General features: G+C 51.8%; 6 protein-coding genes across 6 annotated transcripts; 5 read left to right on the top strand and 1 right to left on the bottom strand.

Moving 5' to 3' along the window:
• Positions 1 to 682: 682 nt before the first annotated feature.
• Positions 683 to 2,489, bottom strand: RPC34 (RPC34 RNA polymerase subunit family protein). Its single transcript, XM_046090509.1, has one exon. The coding sequence runs from the start codon at positions 1,851 to 1,853 to the stop codon at positions 1,011 to 1,013; it is 843 nt and encodes a 280-aa protein (XP_045946484.1). The 5' UTR covers positions 1,854 to 2,489; the 3' UTR covers positions 683 to 1,010.
• Positions 2,490 to 3,231: 742 nt separating this feature from the next.
• sti1 (Hsp90 cochaperone STI1) lies at positions 3,232 to 4,557 on the top strand (the record flags this gene model as incomplete). The annotated part of the gene is made up of 2 exons (XM_046090508.1): positions 3,232 to 4,341; positions 4,405 to 4,557. The coding sequence occupies 2 exons, from the start codon at positions 3,232 to 3,234 to the stop codon at positions 4,555 to 4,557; spliced, it is 1,263 nt and encodes a 420-aa protein (XP_045946483.1).
• A 3,148-nt stretch (positions 4,558 to 7,705) lies between these two features.
• Positions 7,706 to 12,651, top strand: TCB2 (putative membrane bound C2 domain protein (vp115); the record flags this gene model as incomplete). Its single annotated transcript, XM_046090507.1, has 6 exons — positions 7,706 to 7,909; positions 7,991 to 8,053; positions 8,146 to 8,398; positions 8,456 to 10,888; positions 10,942 to 11,082; positions 11,135 to 12,651. 6 exons carry the CDS (start codon positions 7,706 to 7,708, stop codon positions 12,649 to 12,651), a joined length of 4,611 nt encoding a protein of 1,536 aa, XP_045946482.1.
• Positions 12,652 to 15,814: 3,163 nt separating this feature from the next.
• On the top strand, positions 15,815 to 17,931 carry ugp1 (UTP glucose-1-phosphate uridylyltransferase; the record flags this gene model as incomplete). The annotated part of the gene is made up of 2 exons (XM_046090506.1): positions 15,815 to 15,913; positions 16,468 to 17,931. 2 exons carry the CDS (start codon positions 15,815 to 15,817, stop codon positions 17,929 to 17,931), a joined length of 1,563 nt encoding a protein of 520 aa, XP_045946481.1.
• Positions 17,932 to 19,516: 1,585 nt separating this feature from the next.
• On the top strand, positions 19,517 to 22,028 carry LDX57_008783 (Zn(II)2Cys6 transcription factor; the record flags this gene model as incomplete). The annotated part of the gene is made up of 6 exons (XM_046090505.1): positions 19,517 to 19,636; positions 19,808 to 20,407; positions 20,462 to 20,613; positions 20,672 to 20,848; positions 20,927 to 21,265; positions 21,383 to 22,028. 6 exons carry the CDS (start codon positions 19,517 to 19,519, stop codon positions 22,026 to 22,028), a joined length of 2,034 nt encoding a protein of 677 aa, XP_045946480.1.
• A 534-nt stretch (positions 22,029 to 22,562) lies between these two features.
• On the top strand, positions 22,563 to 25,042 carry LDX57_008782 (uncharacterized protein; the record flags this gene model as incomplete). The annotated part of the gene is made up of 2 exons (XM_046090504.1): positions 22,563 to 23,120; positions 23,180 to 25,042. The coding sequence occupies 2 exons, from the start codon at positions 22,563 to 22,565 to the stop codon at positions 25,040 to 25,042; spliced, it is 2,421 nt and encodes an 806-aa protein (XP_045946479.1).
• Positions 25,043 to 26,859: the final 1,817 nt, after the last annotated feature.

Below are 26,859 nucleotides of genomic sequence, written 5' to 3'. Positions count from 1 at the left end.
CGCATCGTCCAATCTTCGACAATCGTCTCTCGGCCCCGGCACACCCAAAGGTGGAACTCCGGCGTCTAGTCGCGCCGGCAGCGCCGGGCCTCGCGCAACCGGCTCGGTGAAAAAGGCCTTAACCAAGAAAGTTGCACCGCACCAACAACTCAAGAAGATTAAAGCGTCGTCCGGACTCCACGGGAAACCATCAAAGCGGTCCTCCAGCGCCAGCGGCCGTCTCAAGATCAGCAGCACGAAGAAATCCCCGTCCGCGGCCGGTGGGGATGACGATGAGGACGATTCGCTCCTCAGCAGCGCCGATATGTCCGATTCTGAGAACGCGAGCGAGAACAGACGCGGGGACGATGACATGGACGATGAGGAAGAGGACGAGGGCAACGAAGACACCAAGGTCTACTGTACTTGTCGCAGCGTCAGCCACGGGGATATGGTTGCTTGTGATAACGAAGACTGTGAATTTGAGTGGTTCCATTGGAAATGTGTGGGCTTGACCAGGGAACCTGTGGGCAAGTGGTACTGCCCGCAATGCTCTGCGAAATTAAACAACTGATTATACCCTTCATGATTTTGTACTTTATACTTTTAGCGCGGGGGAGTTTTTATGGTTTGTATCTACTTATCTTCGGAATGGTTTCTCTACTTGACACTTCTTATTACCGATTATCATGAAATTAAAAGGTTTTACTCTCGGATATCTCAATAAATTTTGTTCCCTATCTATGCGTGCAGATTAAAGGATAGGCTATGACGTTATGATGTGCCAACTTTTCCACTTTTGGTTGTAGATCCGAACCCATACCTAAATGCCACGACATTTTTCTAAAGTTCGTGAAATGTCCAGATAAATCGAGATGACCACTCAACTTCAGACAAAAGACATGCAAACGCCACCGCTATGCAAAGCAAAACATGACCTGGCGCTGATGCGCACATAGTACATCGACTATAAGAGAGAAAAGGAAGATGATAGAGGAAAGAGAAAGGAGGATTGGGCGGTGCTCGGCTGCTCAGAATCCCAAAGCTTTCTCCAACCACGGGTCAAAGTATTCGCAGCTTTCCGGACTCACGGCGCCTCCGGGAGCACAGAGTTTGAAGACAGGACAGTGGCCGCAAGGGGCTTCCGTCATGCCGTTCTGGACCAGTCGATCCGACGCGTCGTCGTCTCCGGCGGGTTTCCGAGCTTGCGATAGTTTGACGGCCTCCGGGTTTTTGACCGATCGGTAGACTTCGCCGTTGTTCAGGGCGACGAGCTTGTTGTCGAAGCAGAGCATCTCGAGGAGCTGCAGGACACTCTCTTCGCCCAAGCGCACGGGGGTGAGAGCACTCTCGTTGACGGCGGCGGTGATCGTCGCGACGGTGGGATAGCCCTGGTAACCCGCGGGGAAGGGGATGTATTCTTTCTGGGGGGGCTCCTGTTTCAACGATGCACTTCCGTCGGCGGTTTTGATGCGCTTGCCTCGTCCGTCTGCCGGCGTCGTTTCGAACCAACTTTTCCGACTCACGGTATATTCGATATACCCGGCCATCGTGGTGATGAAGTCCTCGTCCAGCACGCCGTCCGTGAACCAAGCGCCACCGGTGACATCTTCGCTGGGGGCCAGGCCCGCCAGCATGTACATCTTCCGGCTGGGGAACTTGACATTGTGGACGCTTTTGATGTAGTTTTTCCCTTCGAGCGACTTGAGGCAGCGATCTAGGATGGACTTGTGGAGGTTTGTACGGTTCTGGATGGCGCGGACCCAGATACCAGAACGTCCGGTCGAGTGAATCACATTGTAGACCAAACTTTCGTCGGGGTTCAAATTCTGAAGTCTGAAGTGGGGAAGCGGGGATATATTAGCATCACTCATGTATATGCATAGTGAGAGTCAGAAGATCATGCAGTCAAGATCATGCATACTTTTCAGCATCTTCCCGCGAGATGATCTTCCAGGCTAAGCGGTTATCTTTCTGCAGAAGTCGGAACAGCTTTTGGTCCACGAGCGATTGGGTGCATTGGAGGAGAAGCGCAAGGTCGGACTTGGGAAAGATGCCCAAGCCGAGCAATTCTTGCTGAACGAAGAGATGATCAGGAGGGAACTTGGTCAGGCATGCATCGTAGAGCTTCGCGGCGAGCTCACTGACAGAGCCGCCGGACGATCCCGCGGAAGCCATAGTCAGGACGGAGGAAGCAGGTCGTCAAGTTAGAACACAGTCACCGAAAGGGCCTATGATAAAGCATGTTCAGAGAGGCATCCCAATCGAGTTTCCAGACTGCGACTCCGACGATAGCTGAGCAAGGTTCCTCGGGGCCGAGACGGGGCGCACGGAGGAAGAAGAGATGCGCAGGTCTGTGACTGTTGAAAGAAGATGTTTTTGGCGGCTTTTTTCCATTCGTTCTTTTTGCGGCGCCCGGAAGGGTTTAGCGCCGTCGAGGTGCGGGCAGCCTAGACGCCTTGCTGCCTCAGGCACTCAGGCCCATGGTTTCTCCCGGAAATTTCGAGAAGCTCCCGGCCAGAGCTTCATTAGCCCGCAGGTGATCTCCTCTGCGCTCTCCCGGCTACGTTGGTCTGGTTTCTTTTTCTCCTCCCATCATCACCTCATATCACCCTCGCTGTCATTCCACACCTCACAACCATGGCTGACGCTTTGAAAGCAGAAGGCAACAAGGCCTTCTCTGCTAAGGACTACGGTACCGCCATGTAAGAATGTCTTCTTTCATCATACCCCGCTTTCGCTCGGATTGACCTCTAACACTTGCGCAGTGAGAAGTTCACTCAGGCAATCGGAATCGAACCCCAGAACCACATCCTATACTCCAACCGGTCGGCTGTCTATGCCGCACAGGCCGAGTACCAGAAGGCGCTCGACGACGCCAACAAGGCGACGGAAATCAAGCCCGACTGGTCCAAGGGCTGGAGCCGTAAGGGCGCTGCCGCCCGCGGTCTTGGAGATCTTCGTACGTCACAAATTGGTTTGAATTTAGGGTAATGTGGCCTTCTTTTACTGACAGCATCGATAGTGTCCGCGCACGATGCCTACGAGGAAGCCCTGAAGTACGAGCCCGGTAACGAGCAAGCCAAGTCCGGCCTGAACGCCGTCAAGAGGGCCATCGACGCCGAAGCCAAGGCTGACGGTGTCACTGGTGACCCTACGGGCGGACTCGGTGGAATCTTCAACGACCCCCAGCTTTTCCAGAAACTCGCCAACAACCCCAAGACCTCGTCCCTCCTGGCCGATGGCGAGTTCATGTCGAAACTGCAGCGCATCCAGCAGAACCCGAACAGCGTCGGAGCCGAGCTTCAGGATCCCCGCTTCCTTCAGGTGATGAGTGTGTTGCTAGGCATCGATATGAGCTTCGGTGCTCCCCCTGAGGCCGCCGGTGCCGCCGGTGGTGCCTCCGCGGCCCCGGAGGCTGAGGACGAGGAAATGCCCGATATCCGCCCTCCCCCTTCGCAACCCAAGAAGGCGCCCGAGCCTGCCCCCGAGCCCGAGCCCGAGGATGAGGAAACCCTCGCCAAGAAGAAGGCGCAGGAGGCCGGAGATGCCGAGAAGAAGATTGGAAACGACTTCTACAAGAAGAAGCAGTTCGACGAGGCCATCGAGCACTACAACAAGGCCTGGGAGCTGCACAAGGATGTCACCTATCTGAACAACCTTGGAGCCGCCAAGTTCGAGAAGGGTGATCTGCAGGGCACCATCGAGACCTGCCAGAAGGCCGTGGAAGAGGGCCGCGAGCTCCGGGCCGACTTCAAGGTCATTGCCAAGTCGTTCGCCCGTATCGGTACCGCGTACGACAAGATGGGCGACCTCGCCCAGGCCATTGAGTACTACAACAAGTCTCTCACCGAACACCGCACCCCCGACGCGCTCGCCAAGCTCCGCGCCGCCGAGAAGGCCAAGGCCACGGCTGAGAAGGAATCCTACATCGACCCCGCTGAAGCCGAAAAGGCTCGCGAGCTTGGTCAGAAGAAGTTCCAGGAGGGCGACTGGCCCGGTGCCGTCGAGGCATTCACCGAGATGACCAAGCGCGCCCCTCAGGATCCCCGCGGTTTCTCCAACCGCGCCGCTGCCCTCGTCAAGCTCATGGCTTTCCCCGGGGCCGTTCAGGACTGCGACGAGGCGATCAGCCGCGACCCCAAGTTCATCCGTGCGTACATGCGCAAGGCGTCGGCCCTCATGGCCATGAAGGAGTACAACAAGGCTCTTGATGTCTGCACCGAAGCCTCGGAGCACGACGACGGATCGTTTGCTCGTGAGATCGAGCAGCAGCAGCAGAAGTGCCTGGACTCTCAGTTCAGCGCTCGCGCGGGCGAGACGGAACAGCAGACCATGGAGCGAATCCAGAATGACCCTGATGTATGACCCCCATTCCTTGAACCCCTTAGTCCTTTTGGTATAATCGATCCTAACATCTCATAGATCATGGCTATCCTCCAAGACCCCGTCATGCAGAGCATCCTGCAACAGGCCAAGACCGACCCGGCCGCTCTGCAGGAGCACATGAAGAACGCCCAGGTGCGGATGAAGATCCAGAAACTGATGGCGGCCGGTGTCATCCGTATGGGACGGTAAATGAGTTTTTTTATCAAATGACGCCGAGAACGGGCCGAGGGACACGATGGAAATGAATGAATTGAGATGACAGCAATAATCTGGTTTCCGGAAAAAAGTAGTTCTCGAAATGATGCATGCTCCTTGCGTTTCATTAGTTTAATGTTCTAGCATTCAATACCAGTGTTATATATTTGTTGAGGTAACGAACAGTGGCATTAGCATAAATATATTTTCGGAGTAGTGTTCCGCTCAAGAACTCTTGAACATTTGATTGATAAATATTAATTCTCCAAGATAGGTAGCTATGTCGACTGCACTACCTAATCGAGCTAACACACTACTGGACCACTCCCTAATCTAAGTAGTCTAAGAGCAAGTCCCTTGGGCGTGGCTGAAGATCCGATCCCATCACGATCGATCGCCCTGAAAAATTTTTCATTTCCAATTGACCAACAGATACAGGTAATCAGGTGCTACTAGGAAATCCGAATAACACAAAAAACATAACAGTAGAAGGAAATGATAATCCCAAAGTGGAGTCCGTATACGTACCCCGACAACCGACCACGTACTTTAATAATAAATCTCGTAAGGAGCAGATATATCTAGGTTAAGTCTCAGATTCCACGAACCGGGAATGGGGGATATCGAAGTTTTACGGTAGGACCCACGATACCAGTCACCAATTGAGCTGTGAACAATTTCCCTTCAGTGTTCCTTTCCTTAGCCCTAGCTACCTACCTAGCTAGAGTAGGTAAGGTCCCTAGGGATTAGTTAGGGACATGGGGAATGGGAATAAACTCCGAATCATATTCTACCTACCAGGTCCTTTGCTGTGAATCTCCACCGTGAACCGTGGGCGCGCAATTGCCCCAATAATGCCCGCAGCTAGGGTTTTTGCTGGAGATATTTCGGGGGATTTTATCTTCGGGTTCGGGTGGGTTTGGTTTGGGCGTTTCAGGCTTTCAAGCTGCGCCGGAGTTCAGGTTGTCTAACCCTACACCGAGGTATCTTACTTTGTGTTAATCGGGTTAAGATTGGTTAACCACGGAGTTCTCCATGCAGGTTAGACAATTGGACAGAAAAGGGTGGCTGGGGCGCCAGGGCAGGGATAAGAAAAGACTAGCTAGGCGATGTGCATTTAATCAGTTATAGGGCTGGTATGGATCGTGGGTACCCTGACTTCTCGATTGGTATTTGCATTTGGCAAGGATGTTGGATCTATCGGAGTACTCCGTAGATAGGAATAGGATTATCCTCCAATTCAAAAGCGAACGACTCCGTACGAGTCAGAAACAATGACCGATCTAGAATCCGAGCGGATTGCGAGGCTGATCCGTGGCGAGGAACTAAAAAAAAAACATTGTAGAGAAGATATAGAAGTGGCTGGGAAGAATGAGGATACAGTACTTAGTGCGTGGGGGATCTGTAGATCTGACGCAGCTCGCGTGTGATACGCTGTACACCGTACAGTAGAACCTGGATAGTCCATGCTTTCTTTTTTAGGGAATCTGCCCTATGAGGAGAGGCTCTCGCAAAAGAAAGTTAAGCCGGGGTTATCGGGTGGCTGAGCTGGATACAAGCTGAAGCGGTGACTTGATGACATGACAATGACAGTTGACAACTGCTAAACTTTGAGGGTCATACCTAATTGAACTTTGTACTATTCTCTATATATTTAGGGTGTGATTGTCTGTCTTTGATCAAGTATACGAGCATGGTTCAAGAGCAAGGTTTAGCATGACGCGGAAGGAGAAACTACTAGCTCAGCTGCATGCCACGTGTCAGGGCTGACGAACAGGGATGCTATGGAAGTGAGCGCGCAGTAAGAGATTCAAGGAATGCTACAAGAACTCTGTAATCTGTATCTCTACTCCGATGTTCCCAGTTCACGGATCAGTGGTTCGGGAGGACGGAGGATGGAGGGATTGACAAATGAGAGAAAACCCGAGGTCCAGGACAGGGGAAGAAGGACTAGTTCAAGCGACTAGAGAAACTACCAGAGGAGAGCCCACCGGACTAAAGTAGTCGACCCGAATTGGGTGCAAGTGTGGCGCGACCAGATCCGGTGGCGGTGCAGTTCCGGTCAAAGGAATTCGATCCCACAACTTCCTGGTCGATCGACAGGAGGCTCCTATTTTCAAAACCATCATTTGGATGATAATTAGGATACTTATTATCATCATTCTATCAAATTCATCATATATTAGATATAGGAGAATATAATACAAGCTTAACTACCCCTAGAATAATTGAAATCCCCTTTGAATCAAAGCAATCGGAATCTTCGAATTCCTTCTGCCTGTGGAGAGACTAAGGAGGAATTAATATGGAATAGTAAATATTAAATATTAATTCTTAATATTGATATTTAATCGCGGATTACGTTCTCCACGCTGGAATTGGATGCTCCAGTCGATTTACGTCACGACCAGCGGATCCCTTCTTCCTGCTCGTCTTTATTCTCCTCTCAACCTTTCCAGCTTTCCTACTCCGTCCCTTATCTTTCGTCTTCCATCCCTTCCCTTTTCCCTCGTCGTATACCTCCCTCTCCCTCTCCTCTCTGAGCTCTCACGGTCTCACCAGCCACCTCTTCTGCTTTACGCAAGTGGCTTCGCATTGAGCTGTCAACTCCCTTCACCCCCTACAGTTTCGCTTTCTCATCTCCAGTCGGTAAGAAACTAACATTAACCCCCTCAGAAAAAGGGACCCCCTCTTCCTTTTCCTTCCCTCGCTTCCCCTCTTCTTCTTGCCCGGTTCCCATCTCCTGCCCCTCTCCCTCTGGCCATTATTGCAACCTCAACCACCCACCTAAGCCACTGTCTCCCCACTGCGGAGGCCCTGAAGGCAACCATCTTAACTATACTCGACTAAGCGCCAACTCATTTCCGAACTGCTTCCCTGCCCTTTATTTTATTCTATTTTTTTTTTCTGTCATCCTTTGTCCCCCATTCAGCCCTGTCACCCCATTCCTTTTGTAGCTCTTCCGTTCTCTACCTTTTGTTTCATCCCCCCTCCCCTCATCAATTCCTGCCATTGAACTCCGAAACAACGCGCATTGGGGTCGTTCTGACAACAGGACCTTCTAGATCCTATCGCTCGGGGTTCCTGTAGGAGGTGATCTCACTCACCGAAGGCTGGTCGTCCTCGCACCCCCAACACAGCCATGGCGTCCCTAGAAGTAGAAGATCAACAACGGGAATTGAGGCAGCAGGGTGCCATTGAGGCCGCCGAACAGGCCCCTCAAGATCCCAAGGCCGCCGAGGCTGCCGAGAAAGTGCTGGTCGAGGAAACTCGGAAGGCGGGCATGCCCGCCTACCAATTCGATCCGAATGCCTCGCCTGAAGAGAAAGCCGCCGCTGCTGAAGCTGTAAGTCTTTCCCTGGCCGCTGTGGACTGTACCGGATAAAGGTGGTGAGTTGGCTGACCTCGTGTTTTCCCCGTTTTGAAGCGAGTACCGCCCGGGTTTCATCGCGACAAGAAACCAAAGGGCATGGCGATTATCACGGATAAGGTATGTGCTTGCCTGCGTGGAGCCGTGCAACTTGGGCTGTGAGGTTGCTCGTGGAGAGAACTGCGGTTTCCTAACCTGTCGGTTGATTCTAGGATGACGGTACCCCCGATGACTACGATCTCCCTCTACCTAAAACCGCCACCGATATCGAGAAAGACTCCAAAGAATCCTCCGACGGACAGACAGACGAGGGTGGGATGAATGAGGACATGCGATGGGCGCGAGACCGAACGGGATGGGCTCCGCAGTTCGTGCAGGTCCCGACCGAGGAGGAACAGGCCGAAGGAACGCTGCTAGATCACCAGGACTTCCTGGAAGGAAAGTTGGACGACAAGTTCTTTGGAGGTATGCGGACGGTGCGGGTTTTATCGGTTGAGAGGCCACAATGCTAACCGTCGTTAGATTGGTATCACAACGCCGGGGTCATCGTTTTCGCCTGTCTGGCCTCTTGGGTCGTCGCCGTCCTCGGCGGTGGTCTAGGCTGGATATTCCTCGTCATGGCCGCCTGTAGCACATACTACCGCACGTCAATCCGGCGAGTCCGGCGCAATTTCCGCGACGATATTAACCGGGAAATGGCCAAGCAACGCCTGGAGACCGACACCGAGAGCTTGGAGTGGATTAATAGTTTCCTGGTCAAGTTCTGGCCCATCTATGCGCCCGTCCTGTGCGACACGATCATCAACTCCGTGGACCAGGTGCTCAGCACTTCGACTCCCGCCATGTTGGACAGTCTTCGTCTGAAGACCTTCATCCTGGGTACCAAGCCTCCGCGATTGGAGCACGTCAAGACGTACCCGAAGACCGAGGTGGACACCATCATCATGGACTGGAAATTCAGCTTCACGCCCAACGACGTCATGGATCTGACTGCGCGCCAGCTGAAGAACAAGATTAACCCCAAGGTTGTCCTGGAGGTTCGACTGGGCAAGGGTGTCGTGAGCAAGGGTCTCGATGTGATCGTGGAGGACATGGCCTGTAGCGGCCTCATGAGAGTCAAGATGAAGCTGCAGGTTCCCTTCCCCCACATCGAGCGGGTGGACGTCTGCTTCATGGAGCGCCCAGAGATCGACTACGTTTGCAAGCCCTTGGGTGGTGATCATCTGGGATTCGATATCAACTTCATTCCCGGCCTGGAGTCTTTCATCAAGGACCAGATCCACAACAACCTGGGTCCGATGATGTACAGTCCTAACGTCTTCCCCATCGAGATCGCCAAGATGCTGGCCGGCAACCCCGTCGACCAGGCCATCGGTGTCGTGGCCGTTACCCTCCACGGGGCCCGTCAACTCAAGAACCCCGACAAGTTCTCGGGCACGCCTGACCCGTATGCCGTCGTGTCTTTGAACCGACGCACCGAACTCGGCCGCACCAAGACCATCTACGACACGGACAGCCCGAGATGGAACGAAACGATCTACGTCATCATCACCTCGTTCTCGGACTCTTTGACCATTCAACCGTTCGATTGGAACGAATTCCGAAAGGATAAGGAGCTGGGTACGGCTACTTTCTCTTTGGATCGATTGGAGGAGGAACCAGAGCACGAGAGCTTGTTCCTTGAAGTTATGGCCAGCGGCCGGTCTCGTGGTTCCATCCACGCGGATATCCGATTCTTCCCAGTCTTGGAGGGCAGAACGATGGAGAACGGCGAGAGCGAGCCGCCCCCAGAACTGAACACGGGTATTGCCCGCTTCACCGTTGAGCAGGCCAAGGATCTGGACGGCACCAAGAGTATCGTCGGACAGCTCAACCCCTACGGCGTCCTCCTTCTGAACGGCAAGGAGATTCACATCACCAAGAAACTGAAGCGCACGAACAACCCCATCTTCCAGAACGCGTCCAAGGAATTCCTCGTCACCGACCGGAAGAGCGCCCGTCTGGGGCTGGTCATCAAGGACGACCGAGACCTCGCGAGAGACCCGATCCTGGGTACCTACCAGATCAAGATGAACGACATGGTCAAGATGATGGAACAAGGCAAGGACTGGTTCCACCTGCATGGAGCCAAGACCGGTCGCGCCAAACTCACGTTCCAGTGGAAGCCTGTGGCCTTGGGTGGCATCTCGGGCAGTGCTGGCTACGTGGACCCCATCGGTGTCATGCGCTTCCACTTCCAGAGAGCATCTGACCTCCGGAACCTGGAGAAGATGGGCAAGTCTGATCCGTACGTTCGGGTGCTGCTCTCCGGATACCAGAAAGCGCGGACTGTGACGTTCAGGAACAACCTGAATCCCGACTGGGATGAGGTGGCTTACGTGCCAATCCACAGTGCCCGCGAGAAGCTGACCCTCGAAGTGATGGACGAGGAAACCATCAACAGCGACCGTTCGTTGGGAGCGGTGGAAATCTCGGCGGCTGACTACGTAAGGGAGAATGAACAGGGCGAATTCGAGGTCGACGACGAAAAGCAACTGATCTCAAGCGGCCTCCGCATCGGACGGGGTCCTGTCAAGGGCCAGCTGCACTACACCGTTGCCTTCTACCCGACCATCCCGGTTGTCAACCCCGAAGAAGATGCCGAAGAAGAGGGTATGGATGACCTCAACGGCGACGGAGAGCATGACGAGATCCCGAGAAAGAGCGTCGAGTCCCGGCGCAGAAATGGCCACGCGAGGACGGCTAGCATGGAGTCAAAGACTTCCAAGACCAACGGTACATCCCAGCCCCCGACTCCTTTGCCGCCACACACCCCGGTGCCAAACACCCCTGGTCGCAGCAGCTTTGAATCGGGCGTCTCCAAGCCCAACACGTCGAAAGATTCCGAGATCATGTCTATTAAGTCACTTGACATTCCGAAAACCTACATCTCGGTCGAAGAACTCTCCAACTACGGTAGGCGCCTTTCTAGTAGAGGTCGAATGCTACGGCTGCTAATTTTATTGCAGAATCTGGATTCTTGGTCTTCAAGTTCCACGAAGTTCAACTCTCTCGCACCAATGTACAGGTTGAAGTTGTTATGGACGACCACATGTTCCCTGCCTACGTCTCTCCCAAGCTTCGTTCGAAGACCGCCCAGATAGAAGACAGTATGTGACCTTTTGTGGAATCGGTGGACCGAGGAAAGCTAACAACCTGCAGTTGGTGATGCCTTCGTTCGCGAGCTGGAGTTCTCGAAGATCACTCTCCGGATCGTCGATAAGAACAGCCCCAAGGATAACAGCGACGAACATACTATTGCGAAACTGACGGGTGACACGCTGTCGACCCTCCAGCGCATCCTATACACCCCCGCCGAACTTACTCTCCGATCTAGCGATGGAGAAGTGAGCAAGGTCACCGTCAGTGCCCGATACATCCCGGTCACCATGAAGCTCGACCCGACCGAGAGTATCAACAACATGGGTACTTTGCGGGTGGATGTTCTGGACGCTGCCGAGCTCCCGTCCGCCGACCGCAATGGCTTCAGTGACCCGTACTGCAAGTTCCGTCTCAATGACAAGGAGGTCTTCAAGACCAAGGTGCAGAAGAAGACTCTGCACCCAGCGTGGAACGAATTTTTCGAGGCCCCTATCACGTCCAAGATCGGGGCCGACTTCCGGGTCGACGTCTACGACTGGGATTTCGGCGACAAAGCGGACTACCTGGGCGGAACGCCCATCGACCTTGGCGTCTTGACGCCGTTCCAGAGCAAGGAGGTGTCGTTGGTTCTGGATGGCAAGTCTGGTGCCATCCGGTTGAAGATGCTGTTCAAGCCGTCCTACGTCATCCGGTCCCGGCAAGGATCCTCTACGTTCTCCGGTACCTTTGCCACGCCCGGCAAGATCGTGGGAGCGCCCGTAAAGGGAGTGGGATTTGTTGGCGGCAATGTCATCAAGGGTGCTTCATTCTTGAAGCACGGCATCATGTCGCGATTCCGCGGAGATGATTCTTCCAGCATTCACGAAGGCGAGGAGCCGGAGGAAACCAACAGCAGCCCGCCGGCGGCGGCGGCAGCAGCAGACGGGGGACTTGCACGCGCGCCCTCTCTGGCGGTGGACGGCGGCACTCCTCCGAGCGCTAGCCCGGCCAGTAACAATAAATTGGAACACGCACGGTCGCGCAGTGTGGTGTCGCACTACGGCGATCGACTGAGCATCGGAGGCGGGGCCGGCAAGGGCGAGACGGGCACGGCCACGATCACCGTGGTTTCCGCCAGTGACTTCCCCCCGTCGGCCAACGTGCGGGTGTTCGTGAAGGCCATCGGGCCCAAGGGGGCGAAGGAGGTTCTCAAGAGCAAAGCGCACAAGGCCAGCGGCACCAGCCCCGTGGTGTTTGACTCGTCGCACGAGACGTGTCGGGTGCACAACACGACGGCGGATGCGCAGTATCAAATCCGGGTGGTGGACCATTCGACGTTTGGCTCGGACAGCACCCTGGGCGAGACGCTGTTCTTCGTGGACGACCAGGGCTCCGTGGCCGGACAGGACAAAGCGGTCAAGGTTGGCAGCGGGACGGTGGTGATTCGGTCCAGTTTCTCGGGTACCGAATCGACGCTGCGGCCGTCGACATCGCATTCGAACAATGGCGATGCGGCGTCCGAACTGATGGACAGTCCGGACTCGAAGAAGACGGGTCGCCGCAGTTTCCTTGGCAAGAGGAACGTGAGCGGTGCTTAGATTTCCCTCCTTTTCTTTCTTTGTAACCAACTACATCATTGCTTTTTCTTCCTCTTATTGTCTGATGTCCTTGATGACGAATTTCTATTTCCTGTCTGTTTACCTGGCTTGTTCTGCTTTTTGCTGTTGTGATTCTTTCCTTGATCCTCACGATTTTCTTTGGGCATCAATATGACGTGATATCCTTGCTTTAGCGTAGTAGCGGTCGATTGGATATTGGATATGGATACTTCTGCCAGATCCGATCTGGGCGACCAAAATGAACTGAACTGAAATGAATGATTTCCGGTTTTAAATTTTCTGGTCACTGCATGAATGGTGGAACTACGGAGTACGGAGTAGAGCTAGGGTACCCTTGGTTTCTTGGTGTTTGGTAGAATGTGAGTAACCGAACCGGTGACACGAACATTGACAGTTTGACGCAGACACCGAGTTTGGTCTGTGGAAGGTACGTGGGTACGTACTCTCTAGAACGAGGATAGTTATGTGTACGGAGTACTTGTGTGCAGTGTACACCGCCTATCTAGATGTTAGATGTTAGATGTCAGACTGAGACGTCAATAATAGGATAGGGTAGGATTCGATAGATAGGAAGGAATATGTGATCGGTCTTATCTTGATGTGCGGTCTAGGAGTTTCGTGGGGTGTTGCGGTGTGGTGATTTGCGTTGGAAGTGAACGCACTAACTTGCTAACTGACTAGGTGAATTTACGGAATGATTAGGTGTTGTTTGAGATGAACTGAACTATTGGATACTGAATTTATTTGGTTACCTTGTTGACTAAGTAGTTATTGTATGTAGTTGTTGTCTCGGGGGTCGGGAGTTAACTATGTATGGTAGGACCGTAGGAGTTGGGAGAAAGGAGCGAGCGTCCTACAGTACCTACACTGCACGGAATGTTAACTACATTAGTTGCATGGGTAGGTAGGGAATGCATGTCTACCCTGTTCTGCCCTACAGGTCCACTTTGGTTGGCTTTGTTCCGGAATAGTTAGGAGATTGAGGTTAGTTTCGAGTTGAGTAGTAGTAATAGTTAGTTTACTTAACTAGCTAACTAACTGGAGAACAACCTACCTAAGAAAGAGATATGGAATATATATGTCGAGAACTATAGTATAGACGAAGAGTCTGAGGGTTAACTATAGTATAGACGTAGAGAGCAGAGACTAGGAAGATGAGCATCTGGATCAGATCGGGGTTCATTTCCTCTAGTGACAGCTGTCAGTTAGTGTTGGTTGACCAAGTCATTAACTAGCTATGGTCTGCAGGGTTTATATACTTCCTACAGAATCCAGATCCAGAGCGCTTCTAGGCTAGAATCTTTAGCTCCCTAAGGTACCCGACCTAACTAACTAGTTAGTAGTAACTAGTAACTAGGAGGTAGCCGTAGCTGACCGACTCCAGTTCAACCCACCGTAGAAGAAAAGGAGAAGGAAGTAGAAACACTAGTCTGTCTGTCCATGCCATCTAGAATTCTAGAATATAGATAAATATAACTTAACTGTTATATATACCAATAGAAGGGGCCAGCCCCGGCAAAGGGGCCGGGAACTCATTCTTGATTTAATTTTAGAAATCCATCTCATACCTAACTTTGCACCACTGCGAGAATTATATTATTACTACATAGATGAGCAGGGAGCAGACCTCACGGTCGGACGTCCAATGCCTTGGACTGACCTGCATGAAAGATGAGGGGAAAGGGAAGGGGAAGACAGCTGTTGCGGTGTTATTTGTTGGTGCTATTTGCCCCTCCCCCTCCCCCTTCTTTCCTTCCGCCACTTTATGTATACTTCGAATTTCCCTGTAGTTACACTCAGGACTCTACTCCGTAAGTATCTCGTGGGGATATACTCCTTGGTAGTAGGAGTAGGTACTAGACAAGGTAGTATTTATAATTAATATTAATGCTATTATGGATCCCCGGAGGACAGGGGACCTAGCCGGTTGGAGCTAGGAGCTAGCTTGGTTAGCAGTTAACTAAACTGCAACTCCGTAATTAGAGCTGGTAGAACTAGAAGCTCTGGTCTTCAGGAGAATGTTGACTGCAGGCGAGGCATTTATTTCGAGCAGGCAGTTAGTGGGTAGGTATGGAAGCCCAAAGCCAAAACATGTCGGAGGCATTGGCATCTGTGTGTACCATAACTACTCCTGTAAAGAGGAATGCAGCATGGCAAAACGTCGGTCTTTGAGTCGTCAAATAAAATGAAAGGTGACGAGGACAGTGGGCCCGTTGGAGATTAGGATTCCCTTCCAGGTAGAGGAAGCCTGAAAAGGGGCATCGTCGGTCTAGATTAACCGCCGTTTTCAACGCGGCTGTCAGATGATGCCGTGCGTTTTTCTCTCTGAGTGCTCCTTGGAGTCTCTGCAAAGGAGTTGATAGTACCGAGGACTACTTCGTACACCGTAGATAGTAGATACTACTGTGTAGATACCTGGTCCTGGAGAGGTCACGGGTTACCCGCCCGACCGGCGATACTAAGAATAAATCATTTTTATTCGAAAGGAAAGGAGACTCTCCCCACTTTCCCCTCCCTCGTCCTGCTCTCTGCACCTTCAGCCTTCATCGTCATCAGAAATAAAATCGTATTTAATATTAATTCAATTCATCGATCATCCTAATATTAAAGAAACCCTCTGCCCCCTCTCTGCTCTCTGTCCTTCCGGAACTTCTTTCACTCTTTCTTTGACCTCATCCCTCATCCCTCATCCCTCAGCTTCAACCCACCTAACACCTCAGGTACGTACTTCCTTCTCCCCACTTCTCCTGCCTGCTTGTCGCACCAATTGCTTGCTCGAACGGTCGCCAATGACGGCAGCTTGTCGACATCCCTCCTTCCGAAGGGATCGACAGCTGCGGCCGTGGCAACTTTGGAACCAGGACCCCTCCTCTGCTGCTGGAGGGGGGCCCGCTTAAAATGAAGTGTCGTGTCCTGTTGGCTTTTTCTTGGTTCCGTCCTGACTTTGACTTGACTTGACTTTGCCTTGTCTTCCTCCACAACCCGTCCTCTTTTATTTGTTTTGACTTCCCGTCTTAAGCTTCGTCGCTGACTTTTGCCTTCCTCGTCTTTCAGCGACCTCCGCCTTGAATTCTTCTTCGGCGGTGTTTACATTCTCGTCTCCATCTACCCCGTCCATACCTTCAGCTCCTCTTCATACACAATGGCTTCCAAAGCTTTGCCTTCTCACCTTCGCGCCCCCGCCAGCGAGTCCAACGCTGGCGGCTTCGGCAAGCACCACGGAAAGTCCCAGTCTCACATGGTAAGTTGCGCAACTTTGCTCGTACTCCGCGCCCGTCGCTGCCCCTGATCTTGGATTCTCCCTGTTTTGGCTTCATTTGGACGCGATTATCGTATGATTCCATGAGAATCCCCTTTGGACAGTCCAGGAGAGCTGCAAAATCCCTCGAGTTGCCGAGTCGTTCGCCCACGCTCTGCAGTGCTCCGGGTTGCAACTACTCATTCACTGTTCTGGAGTTTTCCCGCTATCAAGCGATTCTTATTGCTATCGTTTAATCCCGGCTTCTTCATGCTCTCCCTATCGCATCTGCTTGCTTGCTGGCTTCATAAAAAGACGTGAAGCTCTCCATTGCCATGGTACCATTGGCAGCGAATTGCGATAAGCCCTCATGTGTCGTTTGATGTATTGATTTTGGACCACCGTTTGTTTTCTGTCACCCACGGTTCTAAAGCTTGACATCCGCTTCGCCCTGCCCCTCACCAAAGTTATTCCTTCAGTTTTCAACCTTGAATTAACACCACTCTTCGCTTCCCCCCTTTCGATCTCTCTCCGTACTAATGACTTCCCTCGTTCAGGCATTCGAGAATGCTTCGACCAGCGTCGCTGCCTCCCAGATGCGTAATGCCCTGAACGCCCTCGCCGAGACCGTCCCCGATGCCAACGAGCGCAAGCGTTTCGAGGCCGAGACCGACAACTTCTTTGCTCTCTTCCGCAGATTCCTCAACGACAAGGCCAAGGGCAACGAGGTCAACTGGGACCGCATCGCCCCTCCCCAGCCCTCGCAGGTGGTCAACTATGCCGATCTGGGCAGCGAGGCCTCCGTCGAGTTCCTGAACAAGCTGGCCGTCGTTAAGCTGAACGGTGGTCTGGGTACCTCCATGGGTTGCGTTGGACCCAAGTCCGTCATCGAGGTCCGTGAGGGCATGTCCTTCCTCGATCTTTCCGTGCGCCAGATCGAGCACCTGAACCGTACCTTCAACGTCAACGTGCCCTTCGTCCTCATGAACTCCTTCAACACCGACCAGGACACCCAGTCCATCATCAAGAAGTACCAGGGCCACAACGTCGACATCATCACCTTCAACCAGTCCCGCTACCCTCGTATCATCAAGGATTCCCTCCTTCCCGCCCCCAAGTCGTTCGATGCTCCTCTGCAGGACTGGTACCCTCCCGGCCACGGTGACGTCTTCGAGTCGCTGTACAACTCCGGTACCCTCGACAAGCTCCTGGAGCGCGGCGTCGAGTACATCTTCCTGTCCAACGCCGACAACCTGGGTGCCGTCGTGGATCTCCGCATCCTGCAGCACATGGTGGACACCGAGTCCGAGTACATCATGGAGTTGACCGACAAGACCAAGGCCGACGTCAAGGGTGGTACCATCATCGACTACGAGGGCAAGGCCCGTCTCCTGGAAATCGCCCAGGTGCCCAAGGAGCACGTCAACGAGTTCAAGTCCATCAAGAAGTTCAAGTACTTCAACACCAACAACATCTGGATGAGCCTGCGTGCCATCAAGCGTGTCGTTGAGGAGAACGAGCTGGAGATGGAGATCATCGCCAACGAGAAGTCCATCCCCGCCGACAAGAAGGGTGACGCCGACCAGGCCATCTACCAGCTTGAGACCGCCGTCGGTGCCGCCATCCGCCACTTCAAGAACGGCCACGGTGTCAACGTGCCCCGTCGTCGCTTCTTGCCCGTCAAGACCTGCTCCGATCTCCTCCTGGTCAAGTCCGACCTGTACCGCCTGGAGCACGGCCAGCTGGTCATGGACCCCAACCGTTTCGGCGGTGTCCCCGTCATCAAGCTGGGTTCGGACTTCAAGAAGGTCTCCGACTTCCAGAAGCGCATTGGCAGCATTCCTCGTATCGTCGAACTCGATCACTTGACCATCACTGGTGCCGTGAACCTGGGCCGCAACGTCACGCTAAAGGGAACCGTCATCATCGTGGCGACCGAGGGCAGCACGATCGACGTGCCTCCGGGCTCCGTGCTGGAGAACTGCGTTGTGCAGGGAAGCTTGCGTATTCTGGAGCATTAAATGCTTGGTCATATCCGTTCTGCGCGTTACTTCAATTCTACCGATTCCCCCATTCTTTGTGTGTGTGCTTTTTTTTTTGTTTGCTTTACACAGCTGTAATTGATTCCCTATCTGGAAGGTGTCGCAGAAGGCATTTGCATGGGTTGATAGAAGTTTGTTAAGAGGACAATTGATGAGGTCGAAGACGGCGACCGAATTTTGGTTCCGATTCAAGTGATGGAATCTGGCAATCGAGCTGTCCAGTGTTAGGAAGATGTTCACCGTGGGAATAAGGAAATTAGTTTAATTCAACGTCCTGTCTTTACATTTGTCCTGGTCATTGATAATCCTTCACCGACGGAGTAATCATAATTGTCTTCACAGCAATGAGCATAATTTCTTTGAAGCTTAGCTTGAAGCTTAGAATCAACTGCGGCGTTCAGGACAACTGCCATCAGCTACGTGATATCTCAGATAGTCTTTATGGAAAGCGCCTTTCCTTCCCAAGCAACTTTGTTCAATTAATTATCGTTGCCCATTCCCATCATCATATTCTTAGCCGTCCAACAGTTATGTTTCATCTGAGAGGTTCGCACTACCTTACAAAGGAAACAATCACAACAAACGATACGAAGCACCTACACACTCTCTCAGTAATTTCGGCCCGACACTACTAGTCGTCACAAGATAGTTGAAATTCCCTGTTACCCTAGCATCAATTAGTAATGTCTTCTCGGAGATTCTAGGATGCCTGACACATGTACAGCAGGAATTCCGAGCCACATCCTCCCCCCAAGAGCAAAATATACTTTCAAGGGCGAAGGGTCTAGAGAGGGCTTTTACAGCCGGATGGACAAGAACATCCGCCATAGCCAAACTTTTGACATTCCAAGTCCGCCACCTGAATTTCCTCCCCGCCTTCGGTCTCCTCTCAATCAGGGAAATGCGTCCTCTGATTCCTCATGCTGTGGATCACGTGGTGTTGGGCGACAGATGTGCTGCCTGTTGGCTCCCCCCATCTATTCATTTTCCTCTCCCACTTTGGTCGCTGTTCTACTTCGGTCCCCTTCAGTTACTGGCAGTGCATTGCGACGCTAACCAGCCTGACAATCGCCGGAGTCATTCCCAGGTTTTATATCTGGTCCTGAAGACGCCACTCGTATTCACCACTCCCCGTGCCTGATGCTTCTACTACGTTCGAGACCACACTCCGAATGTTCTCCAGCGGACATGGTTCCACGGCGCCACTGCCCAGCACACCCCCTGGGACGTCCTCATTGTCGAACGCATCGATCAGGAGGTGAAGGAAAGGGTCACCGATCCACGGTCACATATTTCCATTGCATGGAACTATTGTATTGGTCTGGGTCCCTTTTCTTCATGACCCAGAAACTAACGAAGAGAAAGAACAGGAGCTCTATATAAAGAAAGCTAGATGGTCCTTTGGAGGGAGAAAAAAAAAAGGAAGTTTAGAAAGACAAATCTGGGATCTTTTTACGGCTAGTCTGTTCAAGGATACCTCAGCCACCATACGTGATCGAACATCGTGAGTGATTATATTTCCCAGCACCGCCAGTTGGCGCCGGGTCCGTCCCCCACTTCTGGAATGCCGAACATTCCACTTGGGGGGGATAGCCCTCCTGGTGAAAGCTATCGAAAGTCCAGCGACCCGGGCAAGAAGCGAGTGTCTATGGCATGCTTGGCCTGTAAAAAGTCCAAACGAAAGGTACCTCTTCTTTCTCACGGGCCCTTCTCCACCTGTCTATCAACAGGTGGTAGCCTTCTCTTGTCCTTCCTTGATCCCTTCCTTCCTTCTTTACTTCTTTTCCATTCCTATTCAAGGCAAGCAAACAGACACAAAGTACTTCGGTTGATATATGTACCTTTTTGATGATAGTGCTCCGGCACCGCCCCGTGTGATAACTGTCGGACCTTCAATCGGCAATGTGTCTTCGATGAGACATTGGATCAACGTCGCCGCGTGGCGGCCAAACGCACGGCCGATGAGCTCAGTTATCATCGAGACATGCTCAATGACATGCTCAAAGTGATGAAGGCGGAAAACCAGTCCTATGCCCTCCGGCTGTTGGAGATCGTCCGGAACGATGCCACAGCGGAGGAGATCCGCTCTTTCGTTGACGAGACGCTCGCTCATTTTGTAGATACGGACAGGGATTCTGCTTCGACTTTCCAGAAACTGGAAGAGGTGCGACGGGTCATCGATACCGAAGGCGCTGGACCATCGTTTCGCCCAAAGGTCATGGATATCCATTACCTGTGCGACGAAGTGCCAATTCGGGTCCCTGCGCAGCCGTGGACTACGGTCACCGAGGACTCTGATCTTGTATCGCATCTGGTGTCCCTGTACTTTACGTGGGACTATCCTTTCCATGCCTTCTTGGACCGGGACGTGTTCTTGACCCATATGACCTTGGGTGATACCAGCTCGAAGTTCTGCAGTCCTTTTCTTGTCAATGCTCTTCTCGCCAATGCTTGCGTGAGTCCTACGCATCCGAGATGAGCCCCTCCATATCTGATTAGTTCGTGTTAGTACTTTTCGGATTATTCCGAAGCATATGTCGACCCGGGCGACATTGTGACAAAGGGCGCTGATTTCCTCGCCGAAGCGGAACGTTTGAAGGAGGAGGAACCTGCTAAGCTTAGTCTAGCGTACTTACAGGGGACGCTTCTGCTTTTTGAGAAGTTCGTCTTGCTGACTTCCACCTGTTGACCATCGTGATACTAGATTGACACTCACCAGGTACTCCCTCTCCGGGGATAATGATCTTGGATACAAGATGCTCCACCAAGCGATATGGACCGGCGAATCGCTAGGGCTTATTGGACCCAGGATCTTTCGAATGGAACCTGGACACATGCCGGAAGATATGGACATATCTGTCAAGCGAACAGCCTGGGGTCTGTTCCATATTGATACGTACGATTTCCTTCCTTTCTTTCCTCTTTCTGTCGATGGATCGCAAGCCAAGAGACTCAACTAACATTACGAAAATAGAGTCATCCACACCGATTTCCTGAGGCCAAGCTTAATCGACAAGGTGAACGTAACTCGGCCCAACCAAGTGGAGGATTCGGCCCTGTGGATACCATACCCTTCCCACCGATCTGCACGGCTTGCCTATATCAGTCAATACTTCGACGAGTCGTGTGACCTTTGCGAAATCGCGCGCGACATATCTCGACAACTTTTCACCGTGAACGGGACCTCATCCTCGGCGGAACACCAGCGTCGAATCAAGGAGACCTTGTATGAGAGACTTTGTCGTTGGCATGATTCACTGCCGGCCATCTTCGACCCCGAGTATAGACCTCCGCCGTATATTATTCTGCTCAGGTGAGTCTGATCGTTTCGAGTCCTGCGCAACAATGTAAGGTCGTGGACGGCCACAACAACTAGTCGGGAAAATGGGGGAAAACGCCCGCTTTTTCTAATCTAACTTTTACGCTGTAGAATGCGGTATTACACATTGATCATCACCATGTTTTCCTTCACGCCAAAAGAGGACGTCTCACGGTTCGAGTCAGAGGCGCCCCAAACGCCCGAAAGTCCGCCCGGCCTGAATTTGTTCCCCAAGTATAATGCCAATGATATTGTTCAGTCTGCGGCACGGACTATCTCTGGTCTTGCCCTTTTGCACCGGCGAGAATTCGGGATGACCCGCGCACATCAATTTGCACTGTATGCCATTAATCTCGCTTTGTTTACGATGCTCGTACATGATACCTTCGACATTCTAGATCCGGATTTTCTTTCGCTGGCCAGCTCCTTCCACACCATAGCCAGCCGCTCTCGCCTGGGTAGGAATCTGTTCTACCTTTTCCGAGAGACCACGCGCTCCCGGGACCAGAATAAGCGACTGCAAGATTCCCATGCCGTGACCGCAGAGTTGAAAGCGTTGTTTGAAATGACACCCAACTCTCATTTTACCGCCCTGGATGACTACGCCAGAGGACTGGAAAAATTGGAAGCGGACGAGCGCTACCGTGGAATGCCCGACGACGTGGACCATAGCATCTCTAGCATGCTCGACCGTTATGAAAGTCTAAGTCTAGGAAAAGATGAAATCGCGCCCGAGAGACTGCATCCAGGCGACTAACAGAATATTGCCTCAATTTTGACCAGTTTTGTTCTCTGCTCTTTTCTTCCCTTTCCTGCTCGGCCAGCGATCTTGAAGCCAGCGGTTCTCGCGATCTATTCTTATCCGTTATCTATGTTCTTTGCAACCACGTCCAGGCGCGAAATTGAAACTGAATTGTCTTTTTGCGATATCACATGGAGATTTCAGGGCAAACCCCGTAATTTGACCTGTCTGCGGAAGGTTGAAAACTTGTATGACGACCGTTGATTCAGCGTCATGTTCCACCGATGGTCCGCACCACGCGAGGCTCTCTTTGCATACGTCGGATGACATCACGGGTGGGTTCCACTCACGGGTCAGCTCATCATCCTATCCTTACCTTCCTTTTCTTCTTTCTCTTCTTCTTCACCTCTCCCCTCTTCCTGTCCTGCCTTCCCCCACATCGAATCATTAGCACAGCTCGAATGAGCTGTCGATCATTCTCTCATTGAGTCTCTTAATAAATAAAAACAGGGAAGAGATTTCTGTCTCTTTCTGTCAACACACTATGCCATGGAAGGCTCGACTGGGTACTATCCATACGATGGCAGCTTAAATACCGACGGCGGCACTCCTCATTTAGATCCCAACGAAATTTCAAGACTGCCCCCGGGCTACGACTGGACTTGGGGACACGGAACACCCGCATACCTACACTCGATGGGCCTTAATCCCTACGCCCCTCCCCCTCCTCCTCAGTACCATGACCGACCGCCCCTCCCACCCAACACGTCATCAACATCGTCCTCCTCGCGAGATGTGCCCGGATCGACACCTAAGGTGGCCATTCCACGGTCGCAAAGCTCAAGCAGTCAATCTGAACGACGCCGGTCGGCGAGAGCCTGTGAACCCTGCCGACAGCGGAAGATCAAGTGCGATGGGAACAAACCGGCCTGCAGACAGTGTGTGGAGCATGGCGTGAAGTGCACCTATATGGATGTCAAGCGGGTGCGGGACCAGAAACAACTTGGGGCATTGGCGAAGAAAGTCGATCGCTATGAGAAGCTGTTGGAAGACATCGAGATGGAGGTCGAGCCTCAGACGTCCAGGCGAATTAGGAAGGCGATAAAGGTGTGCCTCGCGACGTTCATACACTTTGGCGGTTTCTGTTGGTCTAACCATACATACAGACATCGAATCAACCTTACACCGGCGACGAAGCTTCTGACTCGGACGACGATTCTGAATCCATCGGATCCCTAGACAACATTGACTTGGTTGAGGAAGACCTCAATCGGAATGAGAAGACGGTGGCGATGGGGTTCTTTGGGAAGAACTCCGAGGTCTCGTGGATGCAACGCGTTGAAGACGAGGCCATGAGCCTCAGTCGCCAGTCCTCGGAATCTATCGACGCAAAAGACAACCCAGCTTCTTCCAGCCAGAGCTCCACCCACCGACCGGACTATTCGATCTCAACGCTCAATTACCACCTCGATGATCTCAGCATCCCGTTCCTGGAATCGGTGGACCCCTACGCACTGCCGCCTAAGGAGCTGGCCGACCGGTTCTACGCGGCCTACTTGGAATCCGTCAATCCTATTTACATGGTAATTCGACCGAAGACGTTCACCGAACAATATCAGAAATTCTTCCGGGGACCGTCGCGTCCGCCACGCACGTGGCTCGCCATCCTGAATCTGATCTTCGCCATTGGATGCCGTTATCTGCGACTGGTCAACAACGCAGATGACGGGGACCTGGATGATCTGGTGTATCTGAACCGGGCTCGCAAACTGGCGTTGAGCGGGAACGTGCTGTTTGAGCATGCCGATCTCCAGCAGATCCAGGTGGAATCTCTGGCCGCTTTCTACCTCCTGTCGCTGGACCAGGTGAATCGGGCTTTCAAGATGTCCAGCTTGGCGTTCCGATCCGCCCTGTCGCTCGGGATCAACCTTCGCTTTGTGGATGACCGGACGCAGAATGCCTCGAAGGAAGCCCGCAGCCGCCTCTGGTGGGCCATCTACATCTTCGAGCACCTGCTCACCTCGATCACTGGTCGGGTGTCCTGCGTCGGAGAGGGTGTCACTGCGACTCCGCTGCCCGTTCCATTCGATGAAGACAATTTCAGCCGACCGGAGGCGCTTTGCCTGCTTCAGGACACGCCGCTGCGGGCGAGCCGTCTCAAGATGACGCTCTTCCAGACCCCCGAGGAAGGCAGAACCACTGCCGAGTGGCTGGCCACCTGCCCTCCGAGCCCGTCACTGCTCTTCTATTGCATCTCTGACCTGTCCAGCATCATGCAGGCCGTTATCAACAAGGTCTACAGCCTCCAGGGATTGCGGGACCGAGCCAGTCAGGTCGAACAGCGCATCCGAAAGTCCGCCGCCACCTTGGAAACCTGGCTGTCCAAGGTGCCCAAAGTCTACCGATTTACCGAGTCGCATAGCGATCGGCTTCACATTCCCGAGCACGGTCCGTTCCTGCGAGAACGTGTTTACCTCGCGTTTTCGTTCTACAGCGCTAAAATCGGCCTTTGCCGACCCTGTCTCTCGCATTCCAACATGAAGCCCGACGTCGCCGAAGAGCCGACCCGTCGCGCGCGTCTGCGTACCGACATGGCTCTTACCTGCCTGCGATCCTCCTGCTCGCTAATCTCCATCTTTCCCGATGAACCGGATATCTTCTGGCTCGCCCGGATCGCGCCCTGGTGGAGTGCCCTTCATTTCATCATGCAGGCGACGACCGCACTTCTGCTGGGGCTGACGTGCTGGCCGAAAGTTGAAATGGAAGATCGGATGCTCACCGAGTGGCAAACGATCGACAAGACGATGATGCTCGCGTCCACCCGAAAGGCCTTCCAATGGTTGTACGCGATGAGCGAGAAGAACACCGCCTTTCGACGTGCTTTTATTACCTGCGATAGTTCCCTCCGTCGAATCGCCCCGAGTCTGGGCCTCGACATTAGTGATTTTCCCGATGGCAGTTCGCTTTCCCCGACGGATGGCAACATCCTTGGTGGGGAGAATATCGGACTTGATTTTTTGGATCTTTAATTTTGGAGGGTCTTTTTCCTTAGCGCGGAATACTGGTGTTCAGGTAGGCAAGGTATTTGAATTAATCAGAATGGTGTTTGAAAAGGTCAGCGTCAGCGTTGGAGTCAGATTTTGGAGCGAGTTACCCTTATCATCTTTGTTGAAAAACACCTTTGCCTTTGGTCTTTCTGCTGTCTTCTACCTTATCTATCCTCTACTATCTTATCATTCTCGACATGACCTATGTTATGAACTCTTGTCAAACCTGAACAATGTGTCTCCATCTATCTACCCTCAATCTCCTACCTGCTTATCATTCAGGGCATGGTTTCTTGTCTTTTGGGGATAGAATCGTGACTGTGATGAATTGTGGTCGTCAGTTATATACCTTATTTACCTTGTATATATTATCAAATTGAGAAGGGTTTCTAAACCTGATATAACTTGAGTTTTCTGTGGTTGATATCTGTTTGTGCGTGGGTGTTTGTCTATCTGTATGCAAATAGTCTCAATGTGAGAGACATGAAGCATGATCGGGAGAGAACTTTACTTATCCTTTCTTTCCTGCTCATTTGTCACGGGTTAATTCTTTGGGATATTGGGTCTGGTGATATGACAGCACCGCATACCCAAAGCAGGCAGAGAAAGGACAAAAAAAAGGAAGTTAATCTAGATGTTTATGTATATGTATTTAGTCAATGGTGATGGTGCGGATTGGATATAGCCGTACGTTCATGGGAATAAACATATGCTGCACAAGGGACGTGTGGGAAGTTGATCCGGATCAATCATGTAGGTTCTGTTCTGTTCTGATCTAGGTGAATAAATATCTGTTGCCTCAAAAGGACGCGAGGGGCTACTTGTGAGGGATCTTATCTTGGGGATTTGTTTGGATTTGTTCATAGGGTAACTAGAGGGTAGAGGGTTATTAACAGTGCTGGTCTTCCTCTTATTCTAGGGCTGAGTTGGTCTTCAGTATTGTTTATTTTGTTCATTGTATTGTACAAATTCATATCACTAGATCTAAAGGTACATGGCCAACTAGGCTTCCCAAAGAGGTAAGTCAAGTAAAGTACCTTTGTAGCTAGATTTATAGATACAAGTTCATTTGACACATATATATAGGACTGATTGATGGTATAAAGACAGTAAGTATACAGATACGGTAGGTACTCACTCTGTAGGTGAACAATTCAATGGATGCATGAATGAATAGTTACTAACTATTAAGCTAGCGCACACACACACACACACACACACACACACACACACACACACACACACACACACACACACACAAACCCAGAATAGAACAGGCTGAACAGTACACACATGATAAACTATGGATATGAATGAATCTGGAAATGAAGCTGGCAAAAATAAGATAGAATATGATATGATATGGCATGGTATGTTAAGAAAAGAGTAAACCCCCAATGTTGCCAGCTAGCTAAGTGCCTTGAATAAGTGACTAAGTAAATATAAAGTTTCGTATCATTCAGTGTCGAGTGGAATCAAACAATCAATCAAATCGAACAATCAAACAAGCCAAATAAACAGAACAGAACAGAACAGATAAGACAGACGCGGAAAACAAACAGCTAGACAGGACAGGACCGATAAATACCAATAACTACCACAATACCACAACAGATGACAACAGGTCGTAACATGTACCTTCAGTGAAACTAGATCAACAATTAAGGAATGAGTCCCATGGATCTTGCACGGAACAGATTAGGTCATTTGCAATGAAAAACATCAATGATATAGAAAGAAAAGCCGGGATGATGGGATATGAAAATGGGATGGATGGGAATAACACTTGACAAGACAAT

This window comes from Aspergillus melleus (assembly GCF_016097325.1).
Source record: "Aspergillus melleus strain CBS 546.65 chromosome Unknown contig5, whole genome shotgun sequence".
Lineage (NCBI taxonomy): Eukaryota > Fungi > Ascomycota > Eurotiomycetes > Eurotiales > Aspergillaceae > Aspergillus > Aspergillus melleus.
This window is presented reverse-complemented; position numbering and strand designations above follow the sequence as displayed.